General features: G+C 37.6%; 1 protein-coding gene across 1 annotated transcript; it reads left to right on the forward strand.

The window, feature by feature from the left end:
- Positions 1-57: 57 nt before the first annotated feature.
- LOC105393134 lies at positions 58-12,768 on the forward strand. The gene is made up of 5 exons (XM_048623190.1): positions 58-1,039; positions 4,005-4,065; positions 8,365-8,573; positions 9,929-10,091; positions 11,190-12,768. Exons 1-5 carry the CDS (start codon positions 895-897, stop codon positions 11,272-11,274), a joined length of 663 nt encoding a protein of 220 aa, XP_048479147.1. The 5' UTR covers positions 58-894; the 3' UTR covers positions 11,275-12,768.
- The last annotated feature ends 1,394 nt before the right edge of the window (positions 12,769-14,162 follow it).

Here is a 14,162-nt window from a genome sequence, read left to right on the forward strand (position 1 = left end):
TAACTCCTTTACCTTGGAATAGAATTTTCATTCATTAATTTGAATCTAGATATGTAGGTGATGCTATAATATCGCTAATAAGGATTGTCGGCAAGTAAGTAGTTAGGTAGGTTAAGAAGACAGAAACTCATTCCAGTAAGAAACGTTTAGCTGAATAGAAAGCGTCTCGGCCTAGACTGGAATCTAGCGCGGAGTGTCGCCCTATATTCCTGTATGTCTCTCAAACCGACTTCCTATTTAGGAAAGTAAACGACACACTGTGATACATCCGTCCGGAGCCGCCGAGGTTTCTCATCAAGTGCGGAGCCGAGCCCCTACTCTCATTCACGTTTCTACACCGACGAGCGACACGCGGCAGTCTAGCTCCACCACGTTATGCGAACAGTCGCGGCCACGCACCTTCGGCCAGCCGGCTTTTCGCAACTCGCACGACAAACGGTTTCTCCGAATAAATTATAAGCAACCGCCGATCACGGGACGGATTTTCGGCAAACAGTGAGCGTGAAAGGGAAAGTGCAACACACGAACCAACTATCGTGCTAAAAGAACGCACGGTGACTTCAAGGCGGTGGTATTTTCGTATTCGGGCATCTAGCCAGATACTGCGACAATCTATTTGATATTTAAAGGTTTAAATTTAATAAATGTGTTAATATATTCTGTTAAAAGAATTGTGTCGAGTTCGAGAACGCGAGACCCCCAAGGATGTAAATAGACGTGTTGAAGTCGTGTTGTGGACGGACAGTAAATAGTTAGTGTAGCGGTTAGTTCAACAACTCTGTGTGTAAACAAGTATCGTACGAGCGTGTGTTTGTTTGTTGCAACGTAACCGCTGATACGTAACTGGTGGGGTATTTTTTATCAGTGAGTGTTGGTATGTTTGGTGAGTGAAGGATGAGCGGCGAGGACGGCGTCGCGGGGGGCCCCTCGCGGCGGCCCCCGGGCCGGGGACCGGGACCCCCCAAGAAGCCGCTGGCGCTGCGGCTCTGGGAGCTGCTGCAGCCCCTCGCCAGGATGTGGGGACTCATCACCGCTGTCGGTACGTCACTCTTATCAACACCGAATGCATTTCATTATTTATTTTATAATACCTAATGTTGTACCTACCGTATTTAGTGCAAGTCTGCATGCTGCCTACCTATCGTATCTATCTATACTCAAAGACTAAAAAAACCTTTTTCAGTTAAAGATATCACTGCAAAAGTTGGCTTACAAACTTATAGCATTTGCTAACAGCCACCTCACGAAGAATTATAACTTCATAGTGTGGTTATCGAATCGTTAGTTTGATTTTAACTGGTACAATAACACATATGCAGTGCACTACATAACTTAGGTACAAGAAAGTATTTATAAGATTGTAACTCTAAGTTAACACAGATGTGCACCTATTAACTATGTGTATCTATCTAATATGTAGGTACCATCAGGGAAATCCATGTTGCAACCATTCTAAAACAATTTCCAGTGCACAACTCGAGCCAGAGGTGTTTGTAGTGAAGTCAGGCCGGCGATTCAAGCGGGGCTTAGACTAGAAAAAAAATGCAGAATTCAGCTAGCACCACTGTGTGAACAGGTGTGGCGAGCATGCAGGTTTTTCATTTGGCTCTGCTGATTTTTTTTGCTAGTGTATACCCGGCATAAATCTTTCAGGTATGACCCGTATGACACTGCGGCTATTCCCCCAAAGTACCTAAGTATAGTGACGTGAAGTAACGAAGTATTATAATATCTATCTACTGATTGTGTATTGTTACTCGGTAGCGTCTGTTTCTGACGGAGCGTAAACCTTCATTGTGTATTCACTCGCACTTAGCACCACTTAGCCCTTCGGTAACTCGGAGTGTTTCTTGTCACTGTGGCTGACCACTTTTCCCCTAAAGGGGGGTGATGATAATAAGTACCTAATTTATGTTATCGGTTCTAGAATTCTTGAAATTTCTTAGCCCAGCGCCTGTAATAATTATAAGTGATGGGTTAGGCTATTTTGTATTGATAAACATGCACTTGTTTTTTAGCTGCTGTTATATGCTAGTACCAAAGCAGAGGTGGTATAATAGCTCTGTGTCTAGTTTTAGTAAACTAAATCATGCAAATTTATGACTATTAATAATAATGTAACCATACATTTCTCACAAGAATATGCATGGGTTAGATAGCGGTGGTAAGTGGAAATTATGAAAATTTCAGCGAGAGACGGAGAAAATTTTACAGAGCCTTGTCAAATCCATTTGAAATTTTAATTACTTACAACTGCGTCAGTAACTCACTCACAACTCTAACAAGTCATACATTGAAATCATTACAAATTGAAATCCTTTAAGAAAATAAGCAAATACAAATTAGTCAGACTCTTAAATAATTACATAAAAAACAAAAGAACAATGGCTTCGGAAAACCAAGCAACATCGTACGATATTCCTACATAGGTAAGTATGGATGTAAGTTGCTTCACGAAATACCAATCTGTGTGAGTGGGTTTAAATCACTTATTGAATTGAATTCGGCACAAAACGGCAACGATGAAAAATGTGCCGACTGCCCATCCCTGCCGGCCTGTTTACAGAGGATTGCAGGACTTTCAGGATGATACGACCCGCTCCACAATAAAGCTAATAAATATATTTTGTCAGTACATTACAATAGGTAGGTACTTACTTACCTACTGTGGAAATACCATCCTGCAACCTGCCTAGCTTTTCTTGCAGTACCTACCTATCAGTTTTGCAAATTTATAAGTACCTATTATGTGTACTAAAGAAATAATGATTAGGTTATTTCAATAACCCAGAAACACTTGATTATTTATAATTTTTCATCATGTCGCGGTAAGAAGCACCCTGTGTTCATTTCTTCTGTAACAGCGAAAATAATAAACAATTTCCAACTGAGATAAAAGTTCAAGGATGTAAGAAAATAAAAAGTTTTATGCCCCCACTTCTAAAGTTTGTAAAGTTACTTAAGTTATGGGAGTTTGTACTTACTTAACTCTAGTGTCCTGCTATTCTTGGCACTGCTGGTGTAGGTAACAAAGAGATGACCAGAATATACTCCTATATCTTAAAATTACTTTAAAAATATCAAACCTATAATATTACAATTATTAGAATTTTTACATTAATTGTAACTGGAAAGATGAATAAAAAGTACTAGGTACTTAAGTGTATTTAAAAACCAGGATAAGTACTTACTTTTGAAAGCCGATTAAAAAAAATGTCGGAAAAGGAATTAAATCTGCTATCGAGGCGACACTTAAAACTTCGTCCCCGCCTCACGCCTTGAGAGTTTCAAGTAGCGCGAGTCAAAGTTGTTCTCCAATAAGAAACCAATTAGGATTTAACTTTACAAACGCAACAGTTAAAAAAATGTCTAGAGTCTAGACTATTTGATAGTCTGCTGGCAGCTAAGTGGTAGTTCGGCTAGGCATTCCGCCAAAACACGCATTACGCGAGTTGACTGCGACACGTAGGGTGCAGTTGGTAAACATGTTTGCTTCAATGGGGAGCTAACTGAAACTGAAATGTTTTCGTTTGTGAAACGACGCCGACGCTTGCAGGCTCGGAAGTGAGAATAGGTGTGCCCCGTGTAGGTACCGGTGGTTATGAAAACTTTGAATAATATTCCCAGGATATTTTATAATGATCTGCTGAAAGCTGTTGAATAAAATTAACACAAACTTTTGCCTTAGCATAGATTCAATCATAGACAGTAAATTACACGACCACGACCAGTACCAAATTTATAAATACCAGCTAACTATACCTAAACGTACTTTACGTACTATGTAGATGAGAAAAGAGAGGGATGAGGAAAGCCGCGAACAGAGCGCTGCGACCGCCATTGCCATAAGCCTATGTCCAACTATCCAGCAGTCGAAGATGTTTGCCTGATGATGATGACGATCTTTCCATAAGCATAATATGTCCAGCAGTGGGAGATGATGATTGCCTGGTGATGATGATGATTATGCTGATGATGATGATGACGTGTATGGTTGTCCGCAGTGATGAGCGGCGCGGGCGCGGAGCTGGTGGTGCTGCGGTACGAGATGGCGCCCGGTCTGCTGTGAGTACGTTATCTCTTCTTTATTATATACACTTTAGAGCTCGATTACACGATTTATAAAGGACAAGTAGAAGTAACTACGTTCTCGGTTATGAATACAATGATGTATGTATTATAGATAGGGTGTTTTGATACAAAGACGGTGGCGGTGGTCTTCATATTAAAACTCAATTTAAGTTGTTCAGAATGAAGGGCCAGCATTTTTGATGACCCATAAGTATATGTATACTGTATACCTCTAATGACAGAGGCACATTTAGACCACCATCACTTGACATAACACACACAGACATAATTTCAGCTCAAATAAACAAGCATCTCATGCATTCTAATGTGAAGTCTTAAAATTTCCCTCTGGTTTAAGGGGCCATTTTAAAAGCTCCTATCTGAATCTACTTGGCAGTACGACTCGGGTATATCCATATGTTATGCATAAACTTCCATGCAGCTATCTGAGCCAACTACTAGAGTCTATCACCCATTTGAATAAAAGATATGCCAGGAAATAACAGATTTAAGATTGTACTTAGATGTTTTGCATGTAAATTATACCGATCAGTTTCCGATTGATTGACTATGACCATTATGATTAAATTAAATTTTGTGATTAAATTATGTAATTACCGATCTAAGACATTATTTTCCGCTTCCAGGTACGTAGGTATGTATTGTATTTACTTACATATACAATACTTACAATATGGATAGATTTTACCCATGGTAAAAATCATATCATAGTACACTTAAACTTACTTACTTAAATACAAAACTCAAAATTAATGTCTATCCTATAATCTAATGTAAATCCTATAGATTCAACAAAGTATAATACCAGTATATTAGAGAATTAAACGCAATATACCTAACTACCCAGCTAAAAAAAAATGTGTTGTGTTAAGGGTCTGCAAGGGGGAATCGAGGGTTGGCATTGTCATAGAATTATGTAGTAAACGATGCTCTACAACCTTGAAAAAAATCACACAGGTAGCCGAAGAGTCTAGCTAGGTGCTGAATGATTCGAATTCAAGTAAATAATTATGGATAACTGTAAATAAAATTCAGAATATGACGAATAACCAGAAAATCACACTCCCGTATTGTAACAACTGTGTCGTAATTATTATGAAATTTCATATGATTTTTATCATATTATAAAGTTAAAGGCTTGGACTAGGCGCTAAATACCTTGTTTTTTAATAAACACACACTTATTTTGTGTAAATTAATCCCAAACTTGAGCAATTTTTTTCCCTCAAATCTTCATACAAATATCTATGGCGGCTTTCTGTGTTATAAAATCATAAACACAAGTGACGTTTGACTCAGTTGGCCGCTGGCCTCCAAAGAAGGGTCACGTCGGTTTAGGCAGCACTGACAGCTCGCGATCTTATCGTGTACAGATACAAAATCACTGCACATTGGTTGTCATTGCACTTTTTCAACTTTTATGACACCAACATAATTTGATTTGAAATTGAGGAAGCATAATTCTTCCAGTATATTCAATACATTAAATTAAATTAGATAGTGTGCAATATTCTCGTGACATTACAGTCTCGTAAAGGTCTGATGAGGAGCAGGAATATAGCGAATGGATCTAAGTGATGACAATACGCACGAACATTAGGTTAGGGATCAAAAATACAGTCTCTTGGTGCTGGTTGAGGTATGGTCTCGTGAGGATCTGATGAGGGCATAACACGGTGGCGGCTCAATTTTATTTCAAAGATGTTAATAGCTAAAAGCATCGAGTTTAGGCTATTAAGTATGTTTTTCAGAGAGAGAGAAAGAGATTTTATTTTTCCTCTGGATGTGTTAGGTTTACTGGGTTTACTAAGTTCATGCTGTTAATGGCATCAAGTTGTTATGTGTTCATAAGTAATAATTATTTATTAACAAAATGCTGTTGGTTCTCCACGAAAATGTAAAAATAAAAATAAAATAAATAAAAATAAATTCGTAACGTAAAATTGTCAATGACGGAATTTCTTCTATAGACAGTAGCCACAAAAAAAACAAACGATAGATGGCGTGATTTGAAGATAAAGATACATTTATTCGACACATAGACAGCAACAACAAAAAAAATACAGATTTAAAGAAAAGAAACACATACTTATACAAAACAACAAAGAAAAAAAAGGATACACATCAAAATAACTGGAAAAAATATAAGCCCCAATTTACTTGTGTGGGACAGGGAGTACCATAATATTTTTTTTAGGGTACTCCCCATCTATGCGAAATATCAGCTTGATATCTTTACCCGTTTCTGAGAAAAAGGGCGGTGACAGACAGTCAGTCAGACAGACGGACAACAAAGAGATCCTATAACGGTTGCTTTTTTTCTTTTGACGTTCGAAACCCTAAAATTAAGTAAAAATATTATGCTGCTACCAAAAAATGTACTTACAGGTATTGAAAAAGCGGTATATAGTACTAAACAAATTATAAACAATCAAAAAACCCGACTGCACGCTAAAAAGATGAAAACAAGTCTCAATGTTAATGGAAAGTATCGTAGGCGGGGACCAGCAGAGGGTTCACCATTTAGCTGAATGTTACTTAGAAAACGGCCTTGAGTGGCGGTCAAGTTGGTCCCCGCCTGCGATACTTTCCATTAACATTGGGAATTGTTTTCATGTTTTTAGCGTACAGTCGGGTTTTTCGTTTGTTTATAATTGTATTTTTTTATTTGTAACTTTTTAGTTGTTTTTATTTTATGAAATTTTACGTCAGTAGTTCATGATCATTTTTTATTTCAATAATTTTGGTGTTGTTATTTAAATACCTTCAATATGCATATTTTTGTAATGTGAAAATCAAGCCCTTTCATTTGATACCTTACGCGGCAAAGTTGAATTATTATTTTTTCGATCATCACGTTATGTCCTCTAGAGGGCGTTATGTACATTTTAATGGAACGTCACATAGCCTATAACCATCGCGCCATCAATACGCTTCTAACAATACCTCATACATCAAAATCTATCAAGCCGTTTAGGCTACAGGAGGGAACAAACAAACATACATACATACAATCAAAAAACATTACCCTCCTCCTTCGGCAGTCAGGTAAAAAGGAGTAAGATAGGGGGTCATTCTGAACTTTTGCTCTACGAGTTTTGGAAATTAACAAAAAAAAACCTTTTTCATAGAAACTTTGTTGGACATGTGACTTTTTACCATGGAAAACGAATATTTTTTTTCGAGAATTTGCAAATCTCGTAGAACAAAAGTTGTTCAGAATGACCCCTTGAGTCATCCCCTTTTGGTTTAGTATAGCCCTTTTGCGACACTATGTATTTACTTTGCTTTGTCGTCGGGGTTCAGTTGGCTGGAGGATGCCCGAAACTTATTATCTACACTTTAATACTTGTAGTTACCTTTCTACAAGTAAATACCACATTTGTTTGAGAAAGCTAATCGGGTTCCGAGTATAGAGTAAAGTGGCACCCCTATTAATTTCTACTCTTTCCTGGTGCCTACCAGTGTAAGTAAGAATTATACTTACTTACCCTAAAATCACCCAAAATGTACTTGAACATAATTGTCAATAAAGTTGGCGAGTAAAAGTTTATTGACCCACTGTGCAAACTTACATGTGTGCGTGTCACTGCGTGTGCTGTGTGAAGAGCATTGAAAACCCAAAATTGGCGCGGCACGTCACCCTGTACGGGCCCTTAAGTCATATCGCGTTCATATGATGTCTCATGGAAAAAAATACTTTGATAAGTTATTTTAGTATTCAGGCAAAAAGATAATCACCACCTTGATCAAATTCAGGTATAAGAACGTCGTAATGGACTAATGATTTTGGTAATTTCAAAACTTAAGGAAATCCATTCAAAATACTGCATCAACCAAGACGTTACCGTTGGTTTTGACAAAATATTATGTCTTAGAATAGCTTTGTTGTTTATCACAATAGATATTAATTAACATAAATTACCTACGTAGAAATTGGGGAAAAACGTGAATATTACCCAGTACCCACGTCAGAAGAGAGTAGCGAGCACAATGTAACGTGGACGTATTGTTTTCATCTTTGTTAAAATTCCTTACATTACATTAGTGCGATGTACGACTAACTGAAACCGGTAAAATTTTCCGAACATAATACTTTTTTGAGATAAAGAAATAAAATCTGCGGAGACCAGTGACCAAGAACTTAAAAAAAAAAACTTTTCCCTGGTTGCAAATAGTTAACGACAGCGAAAAAAAAACCACTGCGATATAGGAGTTAGCTGACCACGGAGTTTATATACCCTTTTCTATGTAACCTCCTTCACCTTGCAGAGTGGGCGCGGCGCTAGTCCTTATTCTGGAGACTATGTGGGTGGCCGCGTTATTCGTGGACCTGCTCTGCCGGCGGGGAGAGTACACTCTGCCGCTGCGCTGCTGGGACTTCACGCGGTGGTCGTGTGGCCGGGCTCGGGCTCCGCTGTACGCCTGCGCTGCTACCGCGCTGCTGTTTGCTGACCTATCGCTGCTGGCTACTGTGTCTGGTTAGTATACTGGATAATCTAGATATGTACAATATAGGGAGGTAACTGGGCACCTGGATGATTAGAACCAGGGGTCAAGCCTGAGGTTCCCTTCGAGATAGTTCTTGTGAGCCGGCAGTAGTCTTTCTATGTATAGTATAATAGGAGTTCTGATATGCATTTGGTTAGAATCTGCGGCAAATAATATTATTGTTGTGTATTACAATACGTATAATAACTTTACTTTTTTTGCTGTATTGGGGTAAGAAAAAGTTGAAAAAAAAAACAAAGATCTCGTAGCAATTTATACTTCTAATCCGTAGCGTTCGCGCGTTGAATTCTTTTATACGTAAATTGAATTACCGAGAAACTAGCCTCCTTATTATAAATATAATACGGTTCGTTTAAGTACCTTACATCTGGTAGATTGCACTTAGCAACACCTGCTGGCTGCGTGGATAAGGAAATAGGTCGGCACAATATTGTGGTGCTGCGAATCATAATTATTATACACTAGCTGTTCCCGCGAGCTTCGCTTCGCCTTAAAAAGTTTTCCCGTAGAAATTCCGGGATAAAAAGTAGCCTATGTTCTTTCTCAGGGTCTAGATGCATTTCATTGTCTACACACATTATACAAAGCTGGAGTATGAGGCTAGAGGTTTCAGTGATTAGAATATAATAATGTTCTTAGACATCTACATAATAGATGTCTGTTGATTTGGATGCGTATCGCAGGGATATAACAATATACGTTGCATATGTATTGGGACTGATAGTACAATCTACAATATCTACCTATACTTCACAATCGGCCTTTCGCGTTTTATGAACTGTTCAATTGTTCATGTTAGTGTTAGTACATACGTAATATACTTTGAGACGACATGAAAATATCATTTGAAACTCAAGGCAAATGTTTACGCGACGCCATTACATTATTATTAATAGTGTTAGGTCAAAGTTAGTATGTGCGTATGGCATTTTTATAACTTTTGTCATAAATTTGCGCTGTAATAAATATCCTTGATATTTTATTAGCGCGATTCAATGCTGCGATCATCATGTAATATGTAGGTATATAGCCACAAAAGGAGTTGTATAATTTGTAAGATCTATGAAAAATCGATAGAGATGCATTTTTCCACTATAAACCCTAGTTTCATCACACTCGGTTAGATAATTACAAGGGATTTGTTCATCAATTATACGTCATCTTCTAAATTCTTATCAAAAGTCAACAACAAAATTGATCTATCTAACCGAGTATGATAAAACTGGGGCTAAACATGAAAAATACCAGAAAAAACATAAAGCTACCAACTGATTTAACAACAAAAAGTCACTAAGACCCAAATTCCCTTCCCACCTCCCCCCAGGCGGCATGCTGCTAGTACTAGCAGCTCTCCGTGCAGCCGTGCCGTTCTCGCCCTACGCGACGCACGGGCCGCACTCGCCGCGCGCCGGCAGCTCGCTGCTCAGCCAGCTCGACTCGCCGTTGCCTGATGTGTTCTATAATGCTGCGCAGGCTGCTGAAGACAGGTATGGTGTTCTGATGACTATTGACAAGCTACTAAGGTGGAATTTCTCTAAAATGCTAAATGTATTTAGTTAAACATCTGATAGTTAGTACAAAATGTATTAAGTTATGGTTAATAAAATAAATTTTAAATACGATTTGCGTTCGGAAAAAGTGATCCTTAAAAGTCAAATTCGTTGAAGTTAGATAGAAAGTTGGTTATCGGCGTTGATCTAACCCGCAGGTCGTAGTCGGTGGAGGTACCTAGACCTAGTACCTACCTAATCATCCTAGACTTAGGTAGTATAAAGAGTGTAGCAAAAGTGGTATAGTGTATAATTTAAGCCGAAATACGGGTTAACCCAGGAGGTTATTCTGCCCAACCAGAGGGTTGTTCTACAACTTTTCAAAATTCGTGAAACAAATGATTGGTGTACTATACCACTTTAGCAACACACTGTAAGTACCTACAAATGTTCCGTACTAGCGCCGATAACCGCCTATGTGCCTACTTAATCGTTTCTGGTCCGATCAGCTGTGTACTCTCTGGTGCACACGCCCTTATGACCCTTTCCCCCTTAACGTTAAGTGCCTCTATTTCTATAGTCAAGTAACGACTTGATAAGCAGTATAAAAACTTAATGCTTGTGGTTTTTATTCTTTACGCCCCATTAGCTTTGTTTATTGAAAACGTCTATATTATGTAGAGTCGCAGACGACAAGCTTTCATTCTTTTATTGACAAAGGATTTAGTAACAAAATGATTGATTGTGATTGTGAACATCAAGTACCTACAGCCATTGTAATGGACGAGTCAATTGGGTTCAACTCACATGAACTCTACTACAGCTGGCTGTTCACATTTTACGGCAGAGTTTAACCGAACTTTATAGTCGTAATGAATGTATTGATATTTAATGCTCATTGGCTTTCTAATAACATGTATGATAGATGACCATAGAAGAGTCTAAACGCACTAATTTGGTAGAGCTTGCGTAAAGGTAGTAGAGATTAAAAATATTCTTCAACTCATGTAGGTAACCACCACCTATGATTTTTACGATCAAACTGTTTGAGTTTACTTGTGTCTCTTGTTGAGTGTTCTGTTTGTTTTTCCCCAGATCCGAAGAGATGACGGTGATAGAGGTGAAGTCTCCGGACCGGACGAGGCCGGTGACGCCGAAGCCCCCGCTACTGGAACTGTGAATGCTTGTACTTAGATAAACTTCGGAAACAACGAAATGTCAAAGCAAATCTAGTTGAACGCCTAGCACGGAGCGCAAGACGCGCACGCTAAGATGTGAAAAAAGATTTGTGTCGCGCTCGTTCACATCGCACGGCTTCTACAGCGAGTGCGACGGAAAACTTTTGTCACGTCTTAACGTGAGCGTCTTGCGCCCCGTGCTATGCGTTCTGATTTAGCCAAAGAGTGCGGAACTATTCTGTGTGGGTATTAGTAGAGTCGTTACTGTGTAAGATACTCTGATGGCTATATGGGTGCAATCATTTTGATACTGAACTTAGGACGTGTTTAAACTATTGTCACAACAATAAGTAGAAGTGTATTACCGAATACCGTATGATGCCTTCTGAAATGTTACAAAAAAATCATCAATAAGTATCTATAAGTATACTCCAACATAAATAAGGTAAGCGTTAGCTACTAAGCTCGTGTAAACTCTACCTAATATAGTCCCCAGTGCTTACAGTGAAAACTTCAATGGGAAGATTCGCATTCGCTCAAGTTTAGTGGAAATGAATTAGGACCTAGTGGGTAGGTACGAAATCTAAACTGACTTATTTATAAAGTGTCGGAAGGAGGGCTAAATCGGATATTTATATGCTACATAGCATGCGTAGATTACAGAAAGTTTAACAGTAACCAAAGGCTATAATTATTGTGGCATGAACAAAATAATATATACCTGAGAGTATTTTACGATAGAATTATTCGTATTGAATTTAACCTACGTTATTGTATTGATGAAAGTATGTAAGTATTAAATAATTAGGTTAATTAGTTTTTATGCTAATTGGTAAGAATTAAATCGTAAAAGCAGGAACTTTATACCTTCTGAAACTTGAGCTGAAAAAGCTATTTAAAAAGGCCTAGCCGCTCAAATTTAAACAACATGGTTTATAAGGGTATAATAAGTAGTGCGATATAGGTACTTAAAATAATATATTTTGGGGCAGTTTCTGAAAGCATATATTATTTCTTTGCACTGAATTAGCTAAACATAATTATTTATTTTATTGCGTAATTACAATGATATCTTTTCTGTTACTTGTATCAAAATCATAACGCTAAATGTTATTTATGATTTATCTTACTTATTATATTATTTAGCTGCAGGGAATTTAAGTTTTGGTAGTTCTAAAATCTACGTTTGGATTTATATATGTTAAACATGCAGATATTGATAAATACTTTTAAAATTGAATTGAAATCAATAGTTTTACAAATGCCATTATTTATACTTAAATCGGTTTTAGTACCAATTTGTGAGCATAATGAGCCCTGATAATGTGGAATATATTGTATTTAATTTTATTATTGCGGATAATGTATTACGTGTATTATACCAACATCTGTGATAGATTAGACTAAAATCAAATATGTAGTGTGTGCAAACTATACATAATGTATTATACTTACTTACGTAATTTGTAATTGGCAATAAAGCTTTTCGTAACTAACTTGTATTAGTATATTTTCTTCCTGGAACTACCTAGTTTATTCATAAATTTAAATGGAAAATATTAAAAGTACCTACCTATTTTAGAGGTAGGATGGTTACTCTAGCTTAAAAAAAGGGAAGAGCGAGAATTGACATACAACCGTTACTTTTTTATGGTTCGCTTCTAGAGCCGTGGTTAGCGCTCCTAAATTTCGTTTTTCGTAGCTTGAATGACTCGAATCGTGCCAAAATCGAAGTTCAGATTTATAAATACTTAGTACTTAGGACCTTGCTTTTAAAATATGAAAGTATAATTTTTTCAGCCGAGTTGACAACTGATGATGATATCTGATTGGTTAGATGTATTGAATAAAGTATCCTTATACCTACAGTATGCTGTATACCGGTAGTCATTATTACTCCACTCACACGCTTAGTTGAAACTTATATAACGACACTAACAAAATATTTCAAAATAATGTAGACAAGTGAAAAGTTCACAGAAGTTTTTACGTGTTATGAATTTGAAAAGCACCACATGACAGGCGGTGGAAGGTAGAATGTAAAATGGTTTTACAACTTTGCACGAGTTCCGTTAAACGACTATATTTTATGAATCTCCTACTGTAGTTACTGTACCTACCTAGGTTTGAGTAGGTATAACAATGGTGTGCACGCATGCACGGGCAGTATTATGCACAACTGAAAGTAATATTTGATAATACACTCACGAAAAAGATCCACCTGCCACAGACGTTCTATACTAAAATGTCGCTCTAACATTTTCATAGCTCATTAGTGTTTTTTTTTTGTTGTGAACGTGATTGATTATTGTAGGTCTGAAGTTAGGATATGGGTCTGTATGATTTTCCGGCGGGTCAATGGTGAACGTGGTTCTTTTACTTCATACAGCTATACTTATGTATAGGTAATACAAGGTAAGTATATGAGAAGTTCAAACATTGTATTTTATGTGGATATAAAGGTAAATAAGTAGCAAATAGTAAGGACATAATAATTATGTTATCATAAATAAATTATGGATACGTATGTGACGGACTGCAACATGTATCCAAGTACCTAGTACCTAGGTAGTACCTATCAGCTAGCTACTACTTCGCTCACTGTTTGTGCATACGTGAACAAAGGGCCGCGTTGAATTTTGGCTGAAGTTGCAAATTGCTCCGGATTTTCAGGTTTTGTTTCAGTTGGCGTGGCTCCACGGCCGTTCATCATGGGACTGTCATGTGACTAGGCACTAGGCGTGCAAATGCACACAGAATCGATTGGTAGCGTTCGCTTAATATGTATATGGGTACATGTATTTGTGTACAATATATCTCTATAAACATGCTCACGATGTAGGTAATCCCCGAAGTCAGAGGTGACTTGTACTAACCTGTAAATTAAACT

The sequence above is a fragment of the Plutella xylostella genome, chromosome 9 (assembly GCF_932276165.1).
Source record: "Plutella xylostella chromosome 9, ilPluXylo3.1, whole genome shotgun sequence".
In the NCBI taxonomy this organism is placed as follows: Eukaryota; Metazoa; Arthropoda; class Insecta; order Lepidoptera; family Plutellidae; genus Plutella; species Plutella xylostella.